At 47.4% G+C, this 16,889-nt stretch overlaps 1 protein-coding gene across 2 annotated transcripts in view; it reads right to left on the reverse strand.

Moving 5' to 3' along the window:
• The window catches only part of POFUT1 (protein O-fucosyltransferase 1), a 32,328-nt gene extending 15,477 nt beyond the window's left edge, over positions 1-16,851 (reverse strand). Inside the window, exons 1-5 of one of the 2 annotated variants that reach the window (XM_025400315.1) lie at positions 16,614-16,851; positions 14,529-14,650; positions 8,930-9,112; positions 7,689-7,801; positions 6,981-7,402 (exon numbers count right to left, since the gene is read on the reverse strand). In XM_025400315.1, coding sequence (XP_025256100.1) covers positions 7,360-7,402; positions 7,689-7,801; positions 8,930-9,112; positions 14,529-14,650; positions 16,614-16,737 — 585 coding nt within the window. In that variant the 5' untranslated portion in view covers positions 16,738-16,851 and the 3' untranslated portion in view covers positions 6,981-7,359. Of the gene's footprint in view, positions 1-6,980; positions 7,403-7,688; positions 7,802-8,929; positions 9,113-14,528; positions 14,651-16,613 lie in introns of those variants that run through there. The other variant, XM_025400314.1, reaches the window with a different exon arrangement.
• Positions 16,852-16,889: the final 38 nt, after the last annotated feature.

Genomic DNA, 16,889 nt, shown 5'->3' on the forward strand with positions numbered 1-16,889 from the left:
TGGATCTGGACCAGCAAAGAGCTGTCCCAGTGGGACAACATTAGCTCAGACCCAACAAGCAGCGAGGCTAAGGCTGATCTGCTCACTCACTCTTGGTGCGGTAGGACAGCGCTGTCTGGAAAGAAAGCTGGGGAAACAGGGATCTTGGCTGGAAAGAAAATCTTGACCAGCTCCACCTGCCCGGTGAGTGCTCACCCGTGGTCAGGTTCTTTGCCTAATGCTATCCAGCTGAAGTGGGCTGGCTTTCCTGCTGCTGGGCCCAGTGAACCTCTGGGGTTCTTCACCACCATGCCTGTGCTGCTGAGATTCTCCAACAAACTGGGACTTCTCTGTATACAGCATGTATTTATGTGTCCAGGGTCTATTTGTGGGACCACGAGTGGATGAACCCCATATTGAGTGCAGAAGACCCAGGGACATGAACAAGGCAGGGCCTTGTTCTGGATGTCCCTGCCATGAAGGACTGTCTCCAGGTCTCTGCATGGCTGAGGACTGCCTCCAGGTCTCTGCATGGCTGGCTCCCTCTCACTCTTCCAGTCTCATTCTGGTTCCCACAGGGAGGCGGCAGCAGCCTGGGAGAATGACAAGCCATGCGCTCAAATACCTGGACCATTATACATGAGAATGGTTTGGCATGACGGTCCATTGCCTTCCGACAGTCAATGTGCAGTAAGTGTCAGCTGAATTACAGCTGTGCCAGGCTATTCACAGGCTCAGAGCTGGAAGGATCCTCAGAAAGTATGTGGTAAAGAAGAAATACCTCTTATCCTCCTTCCCGAGAACCCAGTTTTCAGCTGCATACATGGCAGCCTAAAATAAAGACACTTATCAGCCAAACATATCCCGGGGGGCGAGGGGGGAAAGAAAGACAGACATTTCTAAGTACTTCTTGCAGCTAGGTATGGCCCATGTGCCCTAATACTAGCCAATGAGATGTAAGCAGAAGGGTTATAATGAACTTCTGGGAAAGCTTCTTAAAAAGGGAGGATATGCCCTTTTGCAACTTTTGTCCCTCCAGTTGGGATGTGATGGCTGGAGCTTCATCTGCCATCTTGGCCCATGAGGTAACACAAAAGCTAATGCTGGATGGCTGAACAAAGAGATGGAAGCCTGATTTTTTTTTTTTTTTTTTTGAGGTGAAGTCTCACTCTGTCGCTCAAGCTAGAGTGCAGTGGCATGAACTCAGCTCACTGCAACCTCCGCCTCCCAAGTTTAAGTGATTCTCCTACCTTGGCTTCCTGAGTAGCTGGGATTACAGGCGTGTGCCACCACGCCCGGCTAATTTTTTTTTTTTTGGTATTTTTGGTAGAGACGGGGTTTCACCATGTTGGCCAGGCTAGTTTTGAACTCCAGACCTCAAGTGATCTGCCTGCCTCTGCCTCCCTAAGTGCTGCGATTACAGGTGTGAGCCACTGCACCCAGCTGGATTCTTGATGACACTATGGAGCCCAGGCTGGTCTTGAACTCCTGGGCTCAAGGGATCACCTGCCTGGGCCTCCCTGTAATCCCTTAAGATTACAGGTGTGAGCCATCATGCCTGACAAGCACTTCTTGAAAACTCTGAAGATAGCTTCAAAACCACTCATCTTGCCCATCCCCTTCATTTTATTGATAGGACACTGAGGTCAGAGAAGGGGAGCAGCTGCCTAATCGCACAGTAAGCCTGGGAAGAGCTTCACTCTTTGATTCCATTCTTCTCTCCTCTCCAAGGACAAATTTGCATAGCAAGGAAGTATCCTGTATCTTAAGAAATGTTTAATGTTAAATGTTCGTAGACATTCAAATTCATCCCTACTAATCATTCACAGGCTTCTTAGCAGATTGCCTCACAGGGCCTACAAACCTGAGTGTTTTGACCCCTGCCCACCTTCTGATCTCCTTTCCTGTGTGGCAGATTAAAAGTGGTCATCAAGTCTTTGAACCCCTTCCCAGTAGGTGGGCTCTGCCTCCTCCCAATAGCACCCAACACAAGTGACACTGTGCCGGTTTCCAGATTCAGTTGTTAGGGAGCCCGCAGTTTCTATTTTCTGTCTCTTGGGACACTCACTCCCTGGATGTCCCCTCTCAGAACACAGGCGCCATGCTGTAAGAAGCCCAAGCCATATGGAGAGGTCATGTGTATACATGCTTGTTGGTGGCCCAGCTTGGCTCCCAGATGACAGCAGCATCACCCACCAGACATGAGGGGGACTTCCTGGACATGTAGCTCAGTCTAGCCTTTTTTTTTTTTTGAGAGAGTTTTGCTCTGCTGCCCAGGCTGGGATGCAGTGGCACAATCTCAGCTCACTGCAACCTCGACCTCCAAGGTTCAAGCGATTCTCATGCCTCAGCCTCCTGAGTAGCTGGGGTTACAGGTGTGTGCCACCACACCCAGCTAATTTTTTATATTTTTAGTAGAGACTGGGTTTTGGCATGTTGGCCAGCCTGGTCTTGAACTCCTGGGATCAAGTGATCTACCTGCCTCAGTCTCCCAAAGTGCTGGGATTACAGGTGTAAGCCATTGTGCCCAGCCTTGGTCAAGCCTTTAGATAACTTGAGCCCTGGATGGGCATGGTGGCTCATGAAGTAATCCCAGCACTTTGGGAGGCCAAGGCAGGATAATTACTTGAGGCCAAGAGATCAAGACCAACCTGGGCAACAGAGCATGATCCCCATCTCTACCAAAAAAGAAGGATAACTTGAGCCCTAGCTGACAGCTGACTGCAGCCACATAAGACCACAAGCAAGAACTGCCCAGCTAACTCAAGTGTCCATCAATAGGTGAAGAGATACACAAATGTGGTATATACATACAATGGACTATTAGTCAGTCTTAAAAGGACTAAAATTTTGATACAGGCTACAACATTGATGAACCTTGCCACATGAAATAAGTCAGACACAAAAAGATACATATTGCATGATTCCACTTCTATAAGATACCTAAGTACCTGTGAGATACCTAGAGAAATTCAAAGACAGAAAGTAGAAAAGCATTTACCAGGGGCTGCGGGGACATGGAAATGGGAGTTATAGTTTAACGGGTAGAGTATCTGTTTGGGAAGATGAAAAAATTCTAGAGATGGATAGTTGTAATGTTTGCACATGTGAATGTACTTAATGTCACTGAAGTGTACACTTAAAAATGGTTAAAAAAAGTTCCACTAGTATACATATATACACACCAGTAACAATTTTTGAAATCTTGTGTTTTTAAATGTTTAGAATCGATCCTGCCAGCAATATTTACCAAACTGGTAAATATTGATACAAATTACATCTCAAAAGGACAAGTTTTTTAATTAAGGAGGGGTGTCTTTTTTTTTTTTCTTTCAGATGGAGTCTCGCTCTGTTGTCCAGGCTGGACTGCAGTTGTGTGATCTCGGCTCACTGCAACCTCCGCCTCCCAGGTTCAAGCAATTCTCCTGCCTCAGCCTCCTGAGTAGCTGGGATTACAGGCATGAGCCACCATGCACAGCTAACTTAGAAACGGGGTTTCACCATGTTGGTCAGGTTGGTCTCGAACTCCTGATCTCGTGATCCGCCCACCTCGGCCTCCCAAAGTGCCAGGATTACAGGCGTGAGTCACCGCGCCTGGCCGGGGTGTTTCTTTTTTAAGATAGGGTCTCACTCTGTCAACTAGGCTGGAATGCAGTGGCACAATCATGGCTCAATGCAGCCTTGAACTCCTGGGCTCAAGCAATCCTCTTGCCTCAGCATCCACAGTAGCTGGGACTACAGGTGCATGCCACCATGCCTCGCAAATTTTTAAATTTTTCTTTTGCAGGGACAAGGTCTTGCTATATTGACCAGGCTAGCCTCAAGCAATTCTCCTGCCTTGGCCTCCAAAAATGTTGGGATTACAGGCATGAGCCGCTGAGCCCAACCAAAATGAAAAAGTTAATTATTACTTGATTATATATATATTTATACATATATATACACACACACACACTGATTTCATTTTAAGCTAATATGTGTAGATATATATGTGTATATATAATATATATACATATAAATGTGTGGGGGACACAAGTATACACATCAAAATGTTAATTTTTTTTGGAGAAGTAATGAATTAATTACATGTAAATTTTTCTTCTTCATTAAAAAAGAAACCTCTAGGCCAGGCATAGTGGCTCACATCTGTGATCCAGCACTTTGGGAGGTCGAGGCAGGAGGATCACTTTAAGCCAGGAGTTTAAGACCAGCCTGGGCAAGATGACAAAACCCTGTCTATACAAAAAATAAACAAAATTAGATGGGTATGGGGGTGTGTGTCTGTGGTCCCAGCTACTTGGGGAGTTGAGGTGGGAAGAGCTCTTGGGCCTGGGAGGTCAAAGCTGCAGTGAGCTGTGATGGAGCCACTACAATCCAACCTGGGTAACAGAGTTAGACCCTGTCTCGAAGAAAAAAAAAGAAAAAGAAAAAAGAAAGAAATCTCCCACCATATCTGAGGGTACTCATTGCCTCAGAATAAAGGTTATTCATTCCAAGAAATAGATGTTTAACCTGAATTTAAACTTTGTACAGCAGGGATTCCATAAAGAAAACGGAAAAATGAAAACCCAAAAGAATTGCCCAGCTAAGCCCAGTTAACCCACAGTCCCATGAGAAATAATAACTATTGTTATGCTACTAAGTTTTGTAGTGATTTATTATGCAGCAACAGATGACAGCAACATCCTACCATTCTCTCACTCACTGCGTACCACATTGCCTTCTTTCTGCCCCCTCACCATACCAAGCTTATTCCTGCCTCAGGGTCTTTGCTCCTGACTTCCTGCTGTGAACTACTTCCCCTCTAACTCTGACATAACTGGCTCCGTCTCATCCTTCTGGTCTTAGCCCTGCCAATCACATACCACCTGTTTAACATCCTTCTAAGCACCATGTCACTCTGGAACTATCCTATGTAAAAGTTTATTCACGATCTCCCCTGTTAGACTGTGAGTTCCATCGGGGCAGGGACCTTATCTGCCTTATTCTGGCCTGTATCCCCAGTATCCAAACCAGCCCTTGACGCTCAGGAAGTGCTTCTTAAAGTACATGTTGAAGGCAGGCAGGCAGTTGTCCAGACTGTCAACTCCGTTAAACTCCCTCCAGGGAACTCATGTTCCCTACTAATTTTCCTTTCCCAAAAACTTGGCTGTAAGGCACAAACTTCCTCAAACCCTCATGTAATTCTTACAACTCAATGAACTAAAACAAAGCTATGGGGCAATAAACAAGTGTTTCAACAACACTCCCCATGCACCATTGTCCTTTCTCTTCCTACTAGGATTGTGTGCTTTTTCTGGCTTTTTGGAATTTGCTTTTGGAGCTGCTTTTAGAGTTGGTGGCACTTTTTTTCCCCCTGGCATACTGTCAACATGGGCAAATCTCCATCTTTTGAGGGCAGGTCTGCCTCTGGCAACAGCTCCAGTTCATTCGGAGGTGAATGGGGGAGAACCATGCAGGCAGACGAATGGGAGTGTGTTATCTGGGATCAACAATGAAGAAGATTTAAATCTGCCATGACTGAGGATCCTCAGTAGCGCATGAACTAGGTGCAAAGGCAAGTCCCAGAAAGGAACTGGCAGCTGTTAAAGGCACAGCTATTTAATCCATGGTGATTAAGAACAGGTGCTTTGGGATTGGGCGCAGCAGCTCATGCTTGTAATCCCAGCACTTTGGGAGGCTGAGGTGGGAGGATCACTTGAGGCCAGGAGTTTAAGACCAGCCTGGGCAACATAGCAAGATCCTATCTCTACAAAACAAAACAAAATATTAGTCAGGCGTGGTGGCACATGCCTGCAGTCCCAGTTACTTGGGGGGCTGAGTGGGGAGGACTGCTTGAACCTAGGGATTTGAGGTTACGGTGAGCTATGATCATACTACTGTACTCCAGCCTGGGAAACGAGCAAGACCCTGTTTCAAATATAAATATATAAAATAACTGGTGCTTTGGATTCAGACTTCCTGGGTTCAAAACCAAGCTCTGCAACTTCAAGCTTCATGACCTTGGGCAAGGGACCTTACTCCTTTCTGCTTCAATTTCTCTAAGTGTAAAGCATAGATGACAGTAACAACCCACAGACTCAGGGAAAGAGTAAGTGAGTCAATACCTGTGAAGACTTAGAACACTGTCTGGCACATAGAAGGCACTAAATGAATCTTAGCTGTTGTTATTTATTAAAGATTTACAGGCCGGGTGTGGTGGCTCACGCCCGTAATCCCAGCACTCTGGGAGGCTGAGGCGGGAGGATCACGAGGTCAGGAGATTTGAGATCATCCTGGCTAACATGGCGAAACCCCGTTTCTACTAAAAATACAAAAAAATTAGCCAGGTGTGGTGGTGGGCGCCTGTAGTCCCAGCTACTCGGGAGGCTGAGGCAGGAGAATGGCATGAACCCGGGAGGTGGAGGTTACAGTGAGCCCAGATCGCGCCACTGCACTCCAGCCTGGGCGACAGAGGGAGACTCTGTCTCAATAAATACATACATACATACATACATAAAAATAAAAATAAAATAAAATAAAGATTTACAAACAGACCCGAGCTGTCCACTCAACAGCTCAATGACCTTGGGAAGTTATTTAACTTCACTGGGCTCAGTTTCCTCACCTATAAAATGGAAATTGATAACAATACCCACTTCATGAACTATCTCAAAGGCTTAAATAAAAGAAAGCACGTGAGCAATAACACTGACAGCCAACACTGGCTGGCTGCTTAGTGCGGAATATGCACTTCATGCACTACGAAGCAGATACCATCAGCGCTGGCTCAGGGCTCAGGACTATCTCACTCCTCGGCCTGTGCTTGTTTTGTTTTGTTGAGACAGGGCCTTGCTCTGTCACCTGGGCTGCAGTGCAGGGGTACCATCATGGCTCACTACAGCCTTGATCTCTTAGACTCAAGTGATCCACCCACCTTGGCCTCCCAAAGTGCTGGGATTACAGGCGTGAGACTCATTTCTCTATATCTGTTTACCTTTGGCCTATTAAATGCCAAGTGCTTTGACCACATATGAATTAGTATGTTCCTTGCACCTCCTAACCAATATCTGCCTTCTAAGCCCACGATCTTTCCTGCCATGCTATAGCATTAAGGACAAGTACACTATGCTGATTATTGTCATTGTGAGACCATAGCTCCTAGAAAACCAGGGCCGGTCATCCTCATTTTCACACATCACCACTGGCCTCTGAGTATTATGTCTCAGACATGACAGACGCCCTATAAATGTTTCACAGCCTGTGCCCATGCCCTGCTAACCTATTTTTTTTTAAACTGGGGCTAATGGAGTGCAATTAATAAACACATCCAGTAATTATCAAGATGACATCATTTCTCGGTCTGCACCTGAAGATGTTCTCTAGAAGCTGCTCCCAATTTCACCTTGTGAAGAGTAAGGTAACACAGGAGTGATTCTCACGCCTAGAGGAGGAAATTGAGACTCATGTGACTGCAGAATGTTCTTTTTATGACATCCCTTATCAACCGATAAACTCTTTCTCAACCTCATGGCAGGTCAACGTTCCACCGTGTCAGGCGTGGAGATGGGAACAGATCACACAGGATTCCAAGTTCAACAGACAGAGCACCGGCACCTTTGGTCTCATACATCAGGGTGGGGAAGACCCGGAGAGTGCCAGAAGGTGCTGAATACCCACGAGCTCCATGCCTCTCCCCTAAACCCAGCAACCCTACCCCCTCCAAGTACCTCTGGCTCCATTGTTCTCTGTAGGAAGCACTGAAGGAAATGCCTGTAAAAAGCTCAGACTTGTTGAAACTCACATGAAACTGATCCCAGAATGGGCCAAAGGGGTTTCCTTCCTGCAGAAAGAGAGTGGTGGAAAGCTTACTGAGGGGGATGGAAAGCCATTTGGGGATGGGGCCAGTAGGTGGGGAAACCTGGGTGATTTGACTCAGGCCAAAACACTCTCACAGGATGGCCTAGGAGGAATGTCACTCTGTAATTCCTGGGCCAGGGACTGAGGAGATGCCTCGGCTTTAATTCTGGTTTCCAGCAGGAAAGTCTTTCCTGTTCACGTCACACCCTGCTGACCCGGCAGCACTGATGACGGTCTGGGGAGAAGCAGACCTGAACCAAGGACTAGAGCTTCAAGAGATATTCAAGATTGGCTAATCCAATGCCTTCATTTTCAAGATGGAAACCAAGGCCCACTGAGGGTCAGACACTTACCCAAGGTTACAAGCAAGTAAGGGCACTACTGGGGCTGTGAGCTAGGTCTCCTTTCTCAAATTTCATGGTTCTTCCAACCACTTTCCTAAGACTTTAGAACATACACTGAAAGACATATTTAGGGGTTGCCTTATTTCCAAAGTGCCAGAAATGCACAAATTTCTTCTAATAAGATATGACAGCCTCTCATTTGCCTGCTGAGATGCAGGAAAGTATTCAAGTTAAGTGGGTAGACAATGGTGCCAAATTACCTAAGGCTGAATCCCAGCTCTACCACTTGTTTGCTGTGTGATCCTGAGTAAGATACTGACCCTCTCTGTGCCGTCCTCAGTGTCCTCTCTATGAAGTGGGGATATTATAAGTATTCTCCTCATGGAACAGTGTATTAAATGAGTTGATACACGTAAAGCTCTTAGCATGGTATCTGACATATATAGTAAGTGCTACGTGAATATTAGTTATTAGTACTGATGTGACACTTCGCAGTTTATAAGCACTCTTTCACCTGGCCCTCAAGACACTTTATGAGTGAGACAGAGCAGGGACTGCCATCTCTATTTTGTAGGTAGAAATGAAGGCTCAGAGAAGCAAAGTCTTCTGCCCGAGGTGATGCTGCTCCACTAACAAATGCCAGAAACAGGACTTAAATCTCCGTTTTTCTACTCTAAGTCCTTTCTCTGCATTTTGCCATGACATAGTCTTGGGGGCTTAGAGGACATGGAACAGGAAGAAAGGGACCCCGAACCCACAGGACCCACCTTCATGGGGCACGTCTTCTTATCTGGGCTTCGCTGGGCTGCCACCTCAAAGCAGTATGCCACCCGCTTCTCAGGGGGCCAGTGGGTGGGTGCCAGCTTCTCCATGAAATCCTCCAAGCTGATGACCCGATGGTAAGCCTGGAGGGGCTCCAGCTTGAAGTACTTCTGGTAGGACACATGGAGCTGCAAGAAAAGGAGGAGCAGAGGTCCCACCTCAGTGCCCTAGAGGCTACTTTAGACATTTATTAAAACAATACACTCCAGGCCAGGCGTAGTGGCTCACACCTGTAAACCCAGCACTTTAGGAGGACAAGGCAGGCGGATCACTTGAGGTCAGGAGTTCAAGACCAGCCTGGCCAACACGGCGAAATCCTGTCTCTACTAAAAATACAATAAAATTAGCTGGGCATGGTAGTGAGCACCTGTAGTCCCAGCTACTCGGGAGGCTGAGGCAGGAGAACCACTTGAACCTAGGAGGTAGAGGTTGCTTGCAGTGAGCCAAGATCATGCCACTGCACTCTAGCCTGGATGACAGAGCAAGACTCCGTCTCAAAAAAACAAAAACACTCCAAGATCAAGACAGTTCAGACTACATGACAATGAAAAGTTTTCATCAAAAGACGCCAAAGTTAGGATAGAGACAGGTTAGGGGGAGAGTCTGCAAACTAAAGAACAAACAGTAACATCCCTGTGTTAAAAAACACCTGCTAATCTATAACAAAAAAAGATAAATGATGCCAAGAGAAAAATACAGGCAAAGGTTAGGGGTAAACAACTCACAGCAAAGGAAACCCAAATAGCCAACATACTCAGAAGATGTCTAACCTTCCTAGTAATTAGGAAAAAGCAAATTACAATTATAACAAGGCATCAATTACTTCTCACTCATGAGACTAGCAAAAACTGAAAAGCCTATTGTGCGGAAATGGGCACTCTTGTACACGGCTGGTAGCAGAAGTCTACATTTTGGGGCAACCACTTTGGGATCCAATCAGTGAGTATCTAATAGAATTTAAAATGCTCCTTTTGGCCAGGTGTGGTAGCTCATGCCTGTAATCTCAGCACTCTGGGAGGCTGAGGCAGAAGGATCACTTGAGGTCAGGAGTTCAAGACCAGCCTAGACAACATAGTGAGACCCTGACTCTACAAAAAATTAAAAAATTAGCTGGGTGTGGTGGTGCACACCTGTAGTCCCAGCTACTAGGGAGGCTGAGATGGAAGGATTTCTTGCATCTAAGAGGTTGAGGCTTCAGTGATGTGTGACTGTGCCACTGTACTCTAGCCTGGGCCACAGAGTAAGACTCCATCTCAAAAAAAAATTTTTTTGTTTTTTTAATATACTTTCCTCTTCTAACTATCTGCTCTAGAGAAGTACAGAAGTTCTTGCACTTTGGACCTGGAGATCGGTACCAGGATGCTCAGTGCCACAATGAAAGTATAGGAAGGAACATCAAAGGAGTCACACCAAATATACTATATCCACAACAGTTGTTAAGGGAACAGGACTAGCCCCAGGAGTCAAAAAGAGACTTCATCGTTTATCAACTTTATCTGTAATGCTTTATTTCTTTTATTAACAAAAAGAGAAGATGAAACAAAGATGAGAAAGTGTTAACAATTATCACTTCCAATGGTGGGTACATGGTTGGTGGTTGTATTCATCTATGTATTTTTCTCTCTTTTTTTTTTTTTTGAGATGGCGTCTCACCTATCACCCACGTTGGAGTGCAATGGCGTGATCTCGGCTCACTGCAACCTCTGCCTCCCAGGTTCAAGCGATTCTCCTGCCTCAGCCTCTGGAATAGCTGGGGCTACAGGCGCACACCACCACGCCCGGCTCATTTTTTGTATCTATAGTAGAGATGGGGTTTCACCATGTTGGCCAGGTTGGTCTCAAACTCCTGACCTCGTGATCCGTCCGCCTCGGCCTCCCAAAGTGCTGGGATTACAGGCGTGAGCCACTGCTCCTGGCCTCATCTTTATATTTTTCTACATTTTTTTTTTTTTTTTTGAGATGGAGTCTTGCTCTGTCTCCCAGGTTGGAGTGTAATGGCGCCATCTTGGCTCACTGCAAACTTCGCCTCCGGGGTTAAAGCAATTCTTCTGTCTCATCCTCCTGAGTAGCTGAGTTTACAGGCGGGAACCATGACACCCAGCTAACTTTTGTATTTTTAGCAGAGACAGAGTTTCACCATGTTGGCCAGGCTGGTCTTAAACTTCTGACCTCAAGTGATTCGCCTGCCTCCCACTGCACTCGGCATATTTTTCTAGATTTTAAAACATTTCTGGCTGGGTGCAGTCACTCACGCCTATAATCCCAGTACTTTGGGAGGCTGAGGCGGATGGATCACCTGAGGTCAGGAGATGGAGACCAGCCTGGACAACATGGTGAAACCCCATCTCTACTAAAAATACAAAAATTAGCTAGGTGTGGTGGTGGGTGCTTGTAATCTCAGCTACTCGGGAGATCTGAGACAGGAGAATCAGTTGAATCCGGGAGGTGGAGGTTGCGGTGAGCCAAGATCGTGCTACTGCACTCCAGCTTGGGTGACAAGAGCAAAACTCCATCTTGAAGAAAGAAAAAAAAATTTCTGGCCAGGTGTGGTAGCTTACTCCTGTAATCCCAGCACTTTGCAAGGCCAAGGCAGGTAGACTACTTGAGGCCAGGAGTTCGAGACCAGCCTGGCCAACATGGTGAAACTTTGTCTTTACTAAAAATATAAAAAGTTAGCCGGGTGTAGTGGCGCATGCCTGTAGTCCCAGCTACTCAGGGGTGGAGGCACGAAAATCACTTGAACCCGGGAGGCGGATGAGCCAAGATTGTGCTACTGCACTTCAGCCTGGGTGACAGAGCGAGACTCTTTATCAAAAATGAAAAACAAACAAACAAAACCAAAAAAATTTCTGCAGGGTGTGGTGGCTCACATCTGTAATCCTAGCACTTTGGAAGGCTGAGGCAGGAGGACTGCTTAGACGCAGGAGTTTGAGACCAGCCTGGGAAACAGCGAGACCTTGTCCCTACTAAAAATCACAGAATTAGTCGGGTGTGGTGGTGGGTGCCTGTAATCCCAGCTACTTGGAGGCTGAGGTGGGAGGATTGCTTGAGGAGAAGGAGGCTGCAGTGAGCGATGATCATGCCACTGCACTTCAGCCTGGGCAACAGTAAGACTTTGTCTCAAAAAACATAAAAAGAAAAAAGAAACACAGGCCTGTAATCGGGGGAGATTCTGAGTCTGGGCCAGAGATAAAGTTGGGAGGCACATGGAGAAGAGTAAAAGCCACAGGAGTCAACAGACATTTATAGCAAAGCAAATAATGGTAATAATAGCAACTAATATTTACTGCATGCTGACACAGTGCCAGGTACTGCACTCATCACTTTACACAGATTTGCACATTTAATCCTAAGAGGCAGGAATATAACCATCTCCAGTTTACTTATGAAGAAACCCAAGCATACAGAATCTTGATAACATCTGAGGTCACATAGCTGATAAGCAAACAGAAAGAGGAGAAACACTAACATCTAAACAGTGGGTGGAGAAAAAGGAGCCCCTGATACAGTGTAAAGAGGAAAATGCTGAGAGGTTAGATTGTAGCAGGGACAGGTGGTGTCTTGGAACAGGGAAGTTCAGGAAGGAGAGGCTCACAGGGTCAGGTGCCACTGGGAGGTCAGGTGACAGAAAGACTGGAAAATAACCCCTGCCAATTTGGAGGTCACTGGTGACCTCAGTGAGAATGCTAACAGTGGCAAAGAAGAGCCTTGTTGAGGCAGGTAAGTAAGCCACAGAAAGCAAGGAAGTGGGATTCAGAAAGACAACTGGCTGAGAAGGCAAAGAGACACAGGCAAGCAAGCCAGAGGGAGATGGATGGGCAATGTCTACACTCTAATAGTATGAGGCCAGGCGCAGTGGCTCACGCCTATAATCCCAGCACTTTGGGAGGCCAAGGCAGGCAGATCATGCGGTCAAGAGATTGAGACCATCCTGGCCAACATGGTGAAACTCTGTCTCTATTAAAAATACAAAAATTAGCTGGGCGTGGTGGTGCACCTGTAGTCCCAGCTACTCGGGAGGCTGAGGCAGGAGAATCGCTTGAACCCGGTAGGCGGAGGTTGAAGTGAGCCGAGATCGCGCCACTGCACTCCAGCCTGGCAACAGAGCGAGACTCCATCTAAAAAAATAAAATAAAAAAAGTGAGTGTGAAACTATCAGAACATCAATGGTTTCTATTAACTAAGGACTCTAGGATCTGTACGTTGATGAGCTCAGTTGCTTCTAAGAGGGAGGTGGCATATGATAACACTGAAGGCGTGTTACTGTCACTGACTCATTCAGTCCTTACCACAAGACGGTAACAAGAATCATTACCAGCTTATTTTTAAAATGAGGAAACTGAGGCACAAAGAGGTAAAGTACCCTGTCCAGGCCATGTAACTAGTAAGAACCCAAGTCAGACTACGATCTCAGGTACTCAGGCTTTTGACTGCTGTTCAAAACCTCCAAAAAGGCTAGGTGCGGTGGCTCACGCCTGTAATCCCAGTACTTTGGGAAGCCGAAGCGGGTGGAATACCTGAGGTCAGGAGTTTGAGACCAGCCTGACCAACACAGTGAAACCCCGTCTCTACAAAAAACACAAAATTAGCCGGGCACTGTGGCACATGCCTGTAATCCCAGCTACTCAGGAGGCTGAGGCTGGAGAATTGCTTGAACCTGGGAGGTGGAGGCTGCAGTGAGCTGAGATCGCGCCACTGCACTCCATGCTGGGCAACAAGAGCAACACTCCATCCCAAAAAAAAAAAAAAAAAAAGACTCCATCTCACAACCTCTGTAAATACTGGCATGCAAAGGAAAAAGTAAAATCTATGCAGAGAAAAAGTTGTAAGAATGAAATTAAGTGTTTTGTTCACACTAAGTATTATTTCTGATGTCTACTGAAAAATTATTAAGTCAATTCATCAAATATTAATTAAGTTCCTACTGTCAGGCTCCGGGAGATACAATATGAACAAAGACACAGGGTCACTGGAAGACACAAAGAATAAGCAAGGAACTGGGGGCCGGTGAGCATTGCATGACAAGGGAGCCCCTTGATGGGGTGAGAGGCACTGAAGCCAGACTGCCTGGGTTGTGGCCTTGGACATGTTATTAAATAACCTGTGCCTGCATGTCTCCTTTAAAATTGATGAGAGCATCTACCACCCTTGGCCAATGGAATGCACAGAGGGTAGGACCAATCAGGGAAGGAAATGGAGGCTTTAGGTTCAAGTCACAGGCTCTGGAGTCAGACAAAGAAGGCTTTGAATTCCAGCTCTCCTACTCACAGGCTGTGTGATCTTGGGCAAGTTACCTAACCTCTGTAAACCCCGGTTTCCTCACAGGCAAGTGATGAGGGTGAAATGAGCTAATTCTCATGCAGCCACACACAACAGGTGCTGGATAAATGTTAGGCATTGTTATTGCAGTGAAGACAGTTCTGGCTGGAGGTAGGGCAATCTCAGAGGAGTGGGAGGTAAAGCCCAGAGGACTTGAGGGTTAAGTGTAAGTAAGCAAGACTGAGGAAGGGCAGAGAAGGGTCAAGGTCAGGGGGAAGTACTCACGTTGGTGAAGGGAGGCTTGTGATGCTGGTACTCAATCCAAGGAGGGACAGCCAAGGTGCGGTTTAGCAGCTTTGCAAATGCCAGAGAGCCCAAGAAGTGATCGGCCTGGTTCCCAAAGCGCCCTGGAAATGGTACACTGTGGGTGAGGTGAGGCCTGGGGCATGGAGGGCATAGAGCATGCAGGGCTCAGAAAGGTTGTGGAGCCAGGGGTAGAAAGTCAGGGATACCAAGGAGAACTAGGGGACCTGGCAGCATAAGAACAAGTCTGGACTCTTGGGTCTGATATCCAAGGCTCTTCAGGTCCTGCAACAACTGCTTCTGCCACTCCAGGCTTCTTGCTGTTTCCCCAACATGCTCTACAATTCCCGTCCCCACCCAATGCCTCTGATCTTGCTGTCCCTCAGCCAGAAGAGCCCTTCTACCTTTATCTCCATTCACCTGCACATGAAAGGGCAACTCGAATGCCTCATTCACTGGGCTCCTTTCACCAATCCCCTGCCATACTCACTCTCCTCCTTTACCTCCCACTTTGGCTCTGAGTTACTTCAGTTCTTCAATTTTCCTCAAATATCTTTATTCACTTCCTGGCCTTTGTACTGGCTGATTCCTCAGCCTGTGAATGCCTCAGAAGCAAGGACCCTGTGTACTTCCTTTTGTTAATCCCAGCGTGCCATCTGTTCGTTCATTTCACAGATATGACTGAGAGGCCACAATGTGCCAGACTCTGTGCTAGGTGCTGGGATACAGGAATGAACAAGAAGGACAAGGCCTCTGCCCCCAAGGCACTCACAGTTCACTGGGGAGACACTAAACATATAACAAATACATGAAAAATGTTGATAATCGCCAGAAAGAGATGGAAAAAGTTTGGTGATAGGGTAATGAGACTACTTGGGTAGAGGTCAGTGAAATCCTTTCTGGTGACATTTAGGTTGAGATCTAAAGGATGGGAAACAGTGGTCAGGCAGAAATGGAGGTGAGGGTTCCAGGCATAGGGACTGCCACCTGCAGCAGTGCAGACTGGAAGACCTGAGCATGTGTGAGGAACGCAAAGGAGATAAGTGTGGCTGCAGCTGGAGGATCAGCAGAGAAGGGAGTTGTGGAGATGGCCAGTGGAGGCTACCTCATGCAGGGCCCTGAAAGCCATGGTCAGGAGTCTGGAAGCCACTGGGGGCCTTAAGATCATCCACTTCCACAATGATGATCCACCACACCCATTTCAACTGTGCACCTGGCATGGCCTTCAGATTCTCCCTACCCTGCTCTCTTTATTTCCCCTTAGTATTCATCATCCTCTATGAAACTATGTACTTATTGTTTTATGTTTATCCCTTACTGGGTTTGTTTGCTTGTTTCGAGACAGGGTCTCACTCTGTCACCCACGCTGGCAGTGTAGTGGCAAGATCAGAGCTCACTGCAGCCTCGAATTCCTCAGTTCAAGAGATCCTCCCACCTCAGCTTCCCAAGTAGCTGGGACTACAGGCACATGATACCACGCTCTTTTTTTGAGATTGGATTTTCACTATGTTGCCTAGGCTGATCTCGAGCTCCTGGCTTCAAGTGATCCTGCCTCGGTCTCTCAAAGTACTGGGATTACAGAAGTGAGCCACCGCGCCTGGCCTACTTATTCTCTATTGGTTGTCTTCCCCAACTAAAATGAAGGCTCTACAAGGACGCGGAGTTTCTTATTCACTGCGGTATTCCCAGCACAGAGAACAGGGCCTGGCACAGAATAGGTGCCCCATAAATATTTGCTGAATGAATGAAAAATCACCAGGAGCCAGCGTGGGTCAGTGACATCAAGTCCTGCCCCAGTAACTCCATTTACTGGACCCTGGGCTAGCTTAGACCTCTAGCAAGTCACATAACCTCTCCCAGCCTCAGTTTTCTCATCTGTCAAATGGAAGGTTGGACACGTTGGCCCCCCTGTGCCCTTGCAACTAGGGCAGAGAGAAGAGCATGCCCTGTCCCGCTCTGAGGTTCCCTCCTGGACCTGTGAAGGTGTCTCTGGGCGCATCAGAGGAGTTGCTTCTCCTCTCCCGGCCTCGGTTTCTCCATTTGAGCAGAGGGCTCGGGAGGCCTTACCCATGCAGGGGCAGTAGAGCAGGTAACCGGCCGGGTCCCAGGAGCCCGCGGGCATCCCCGGGAGCGGCAGAAGCAGCAGCAGGAAAGGCACGCGCAGTGGCGGTGCCCACGCGGCGGCGCCCATGTCGGCCCGGGAACCCGACACAGCCGTGGCGAACAGTCGGGGAGAGAAGGAGGGACGCAAGCGCCCGCCCCGCTCCCGGCGGTCCCTGCGCGCCGCCCGCGCACCGCCCCGGCCGCTCTAGCCCGCGGGCGGGCGGGACCATAGAGATTCCG

The sequence above is a fragment of the Theropithecus gelada genome, chromosome 10 (assembly GCF_003255815.1).
Source record: "Theropithecus gelada isolate Dixy chromosome 10, Tgel_1.0, whole genome shotgun sequence".
NCBI lineage: Eukaryota > Metazoa > Chordata > Mammalia > Primates > Cercopithecidae > Theropithecus > Theropithecus gelada.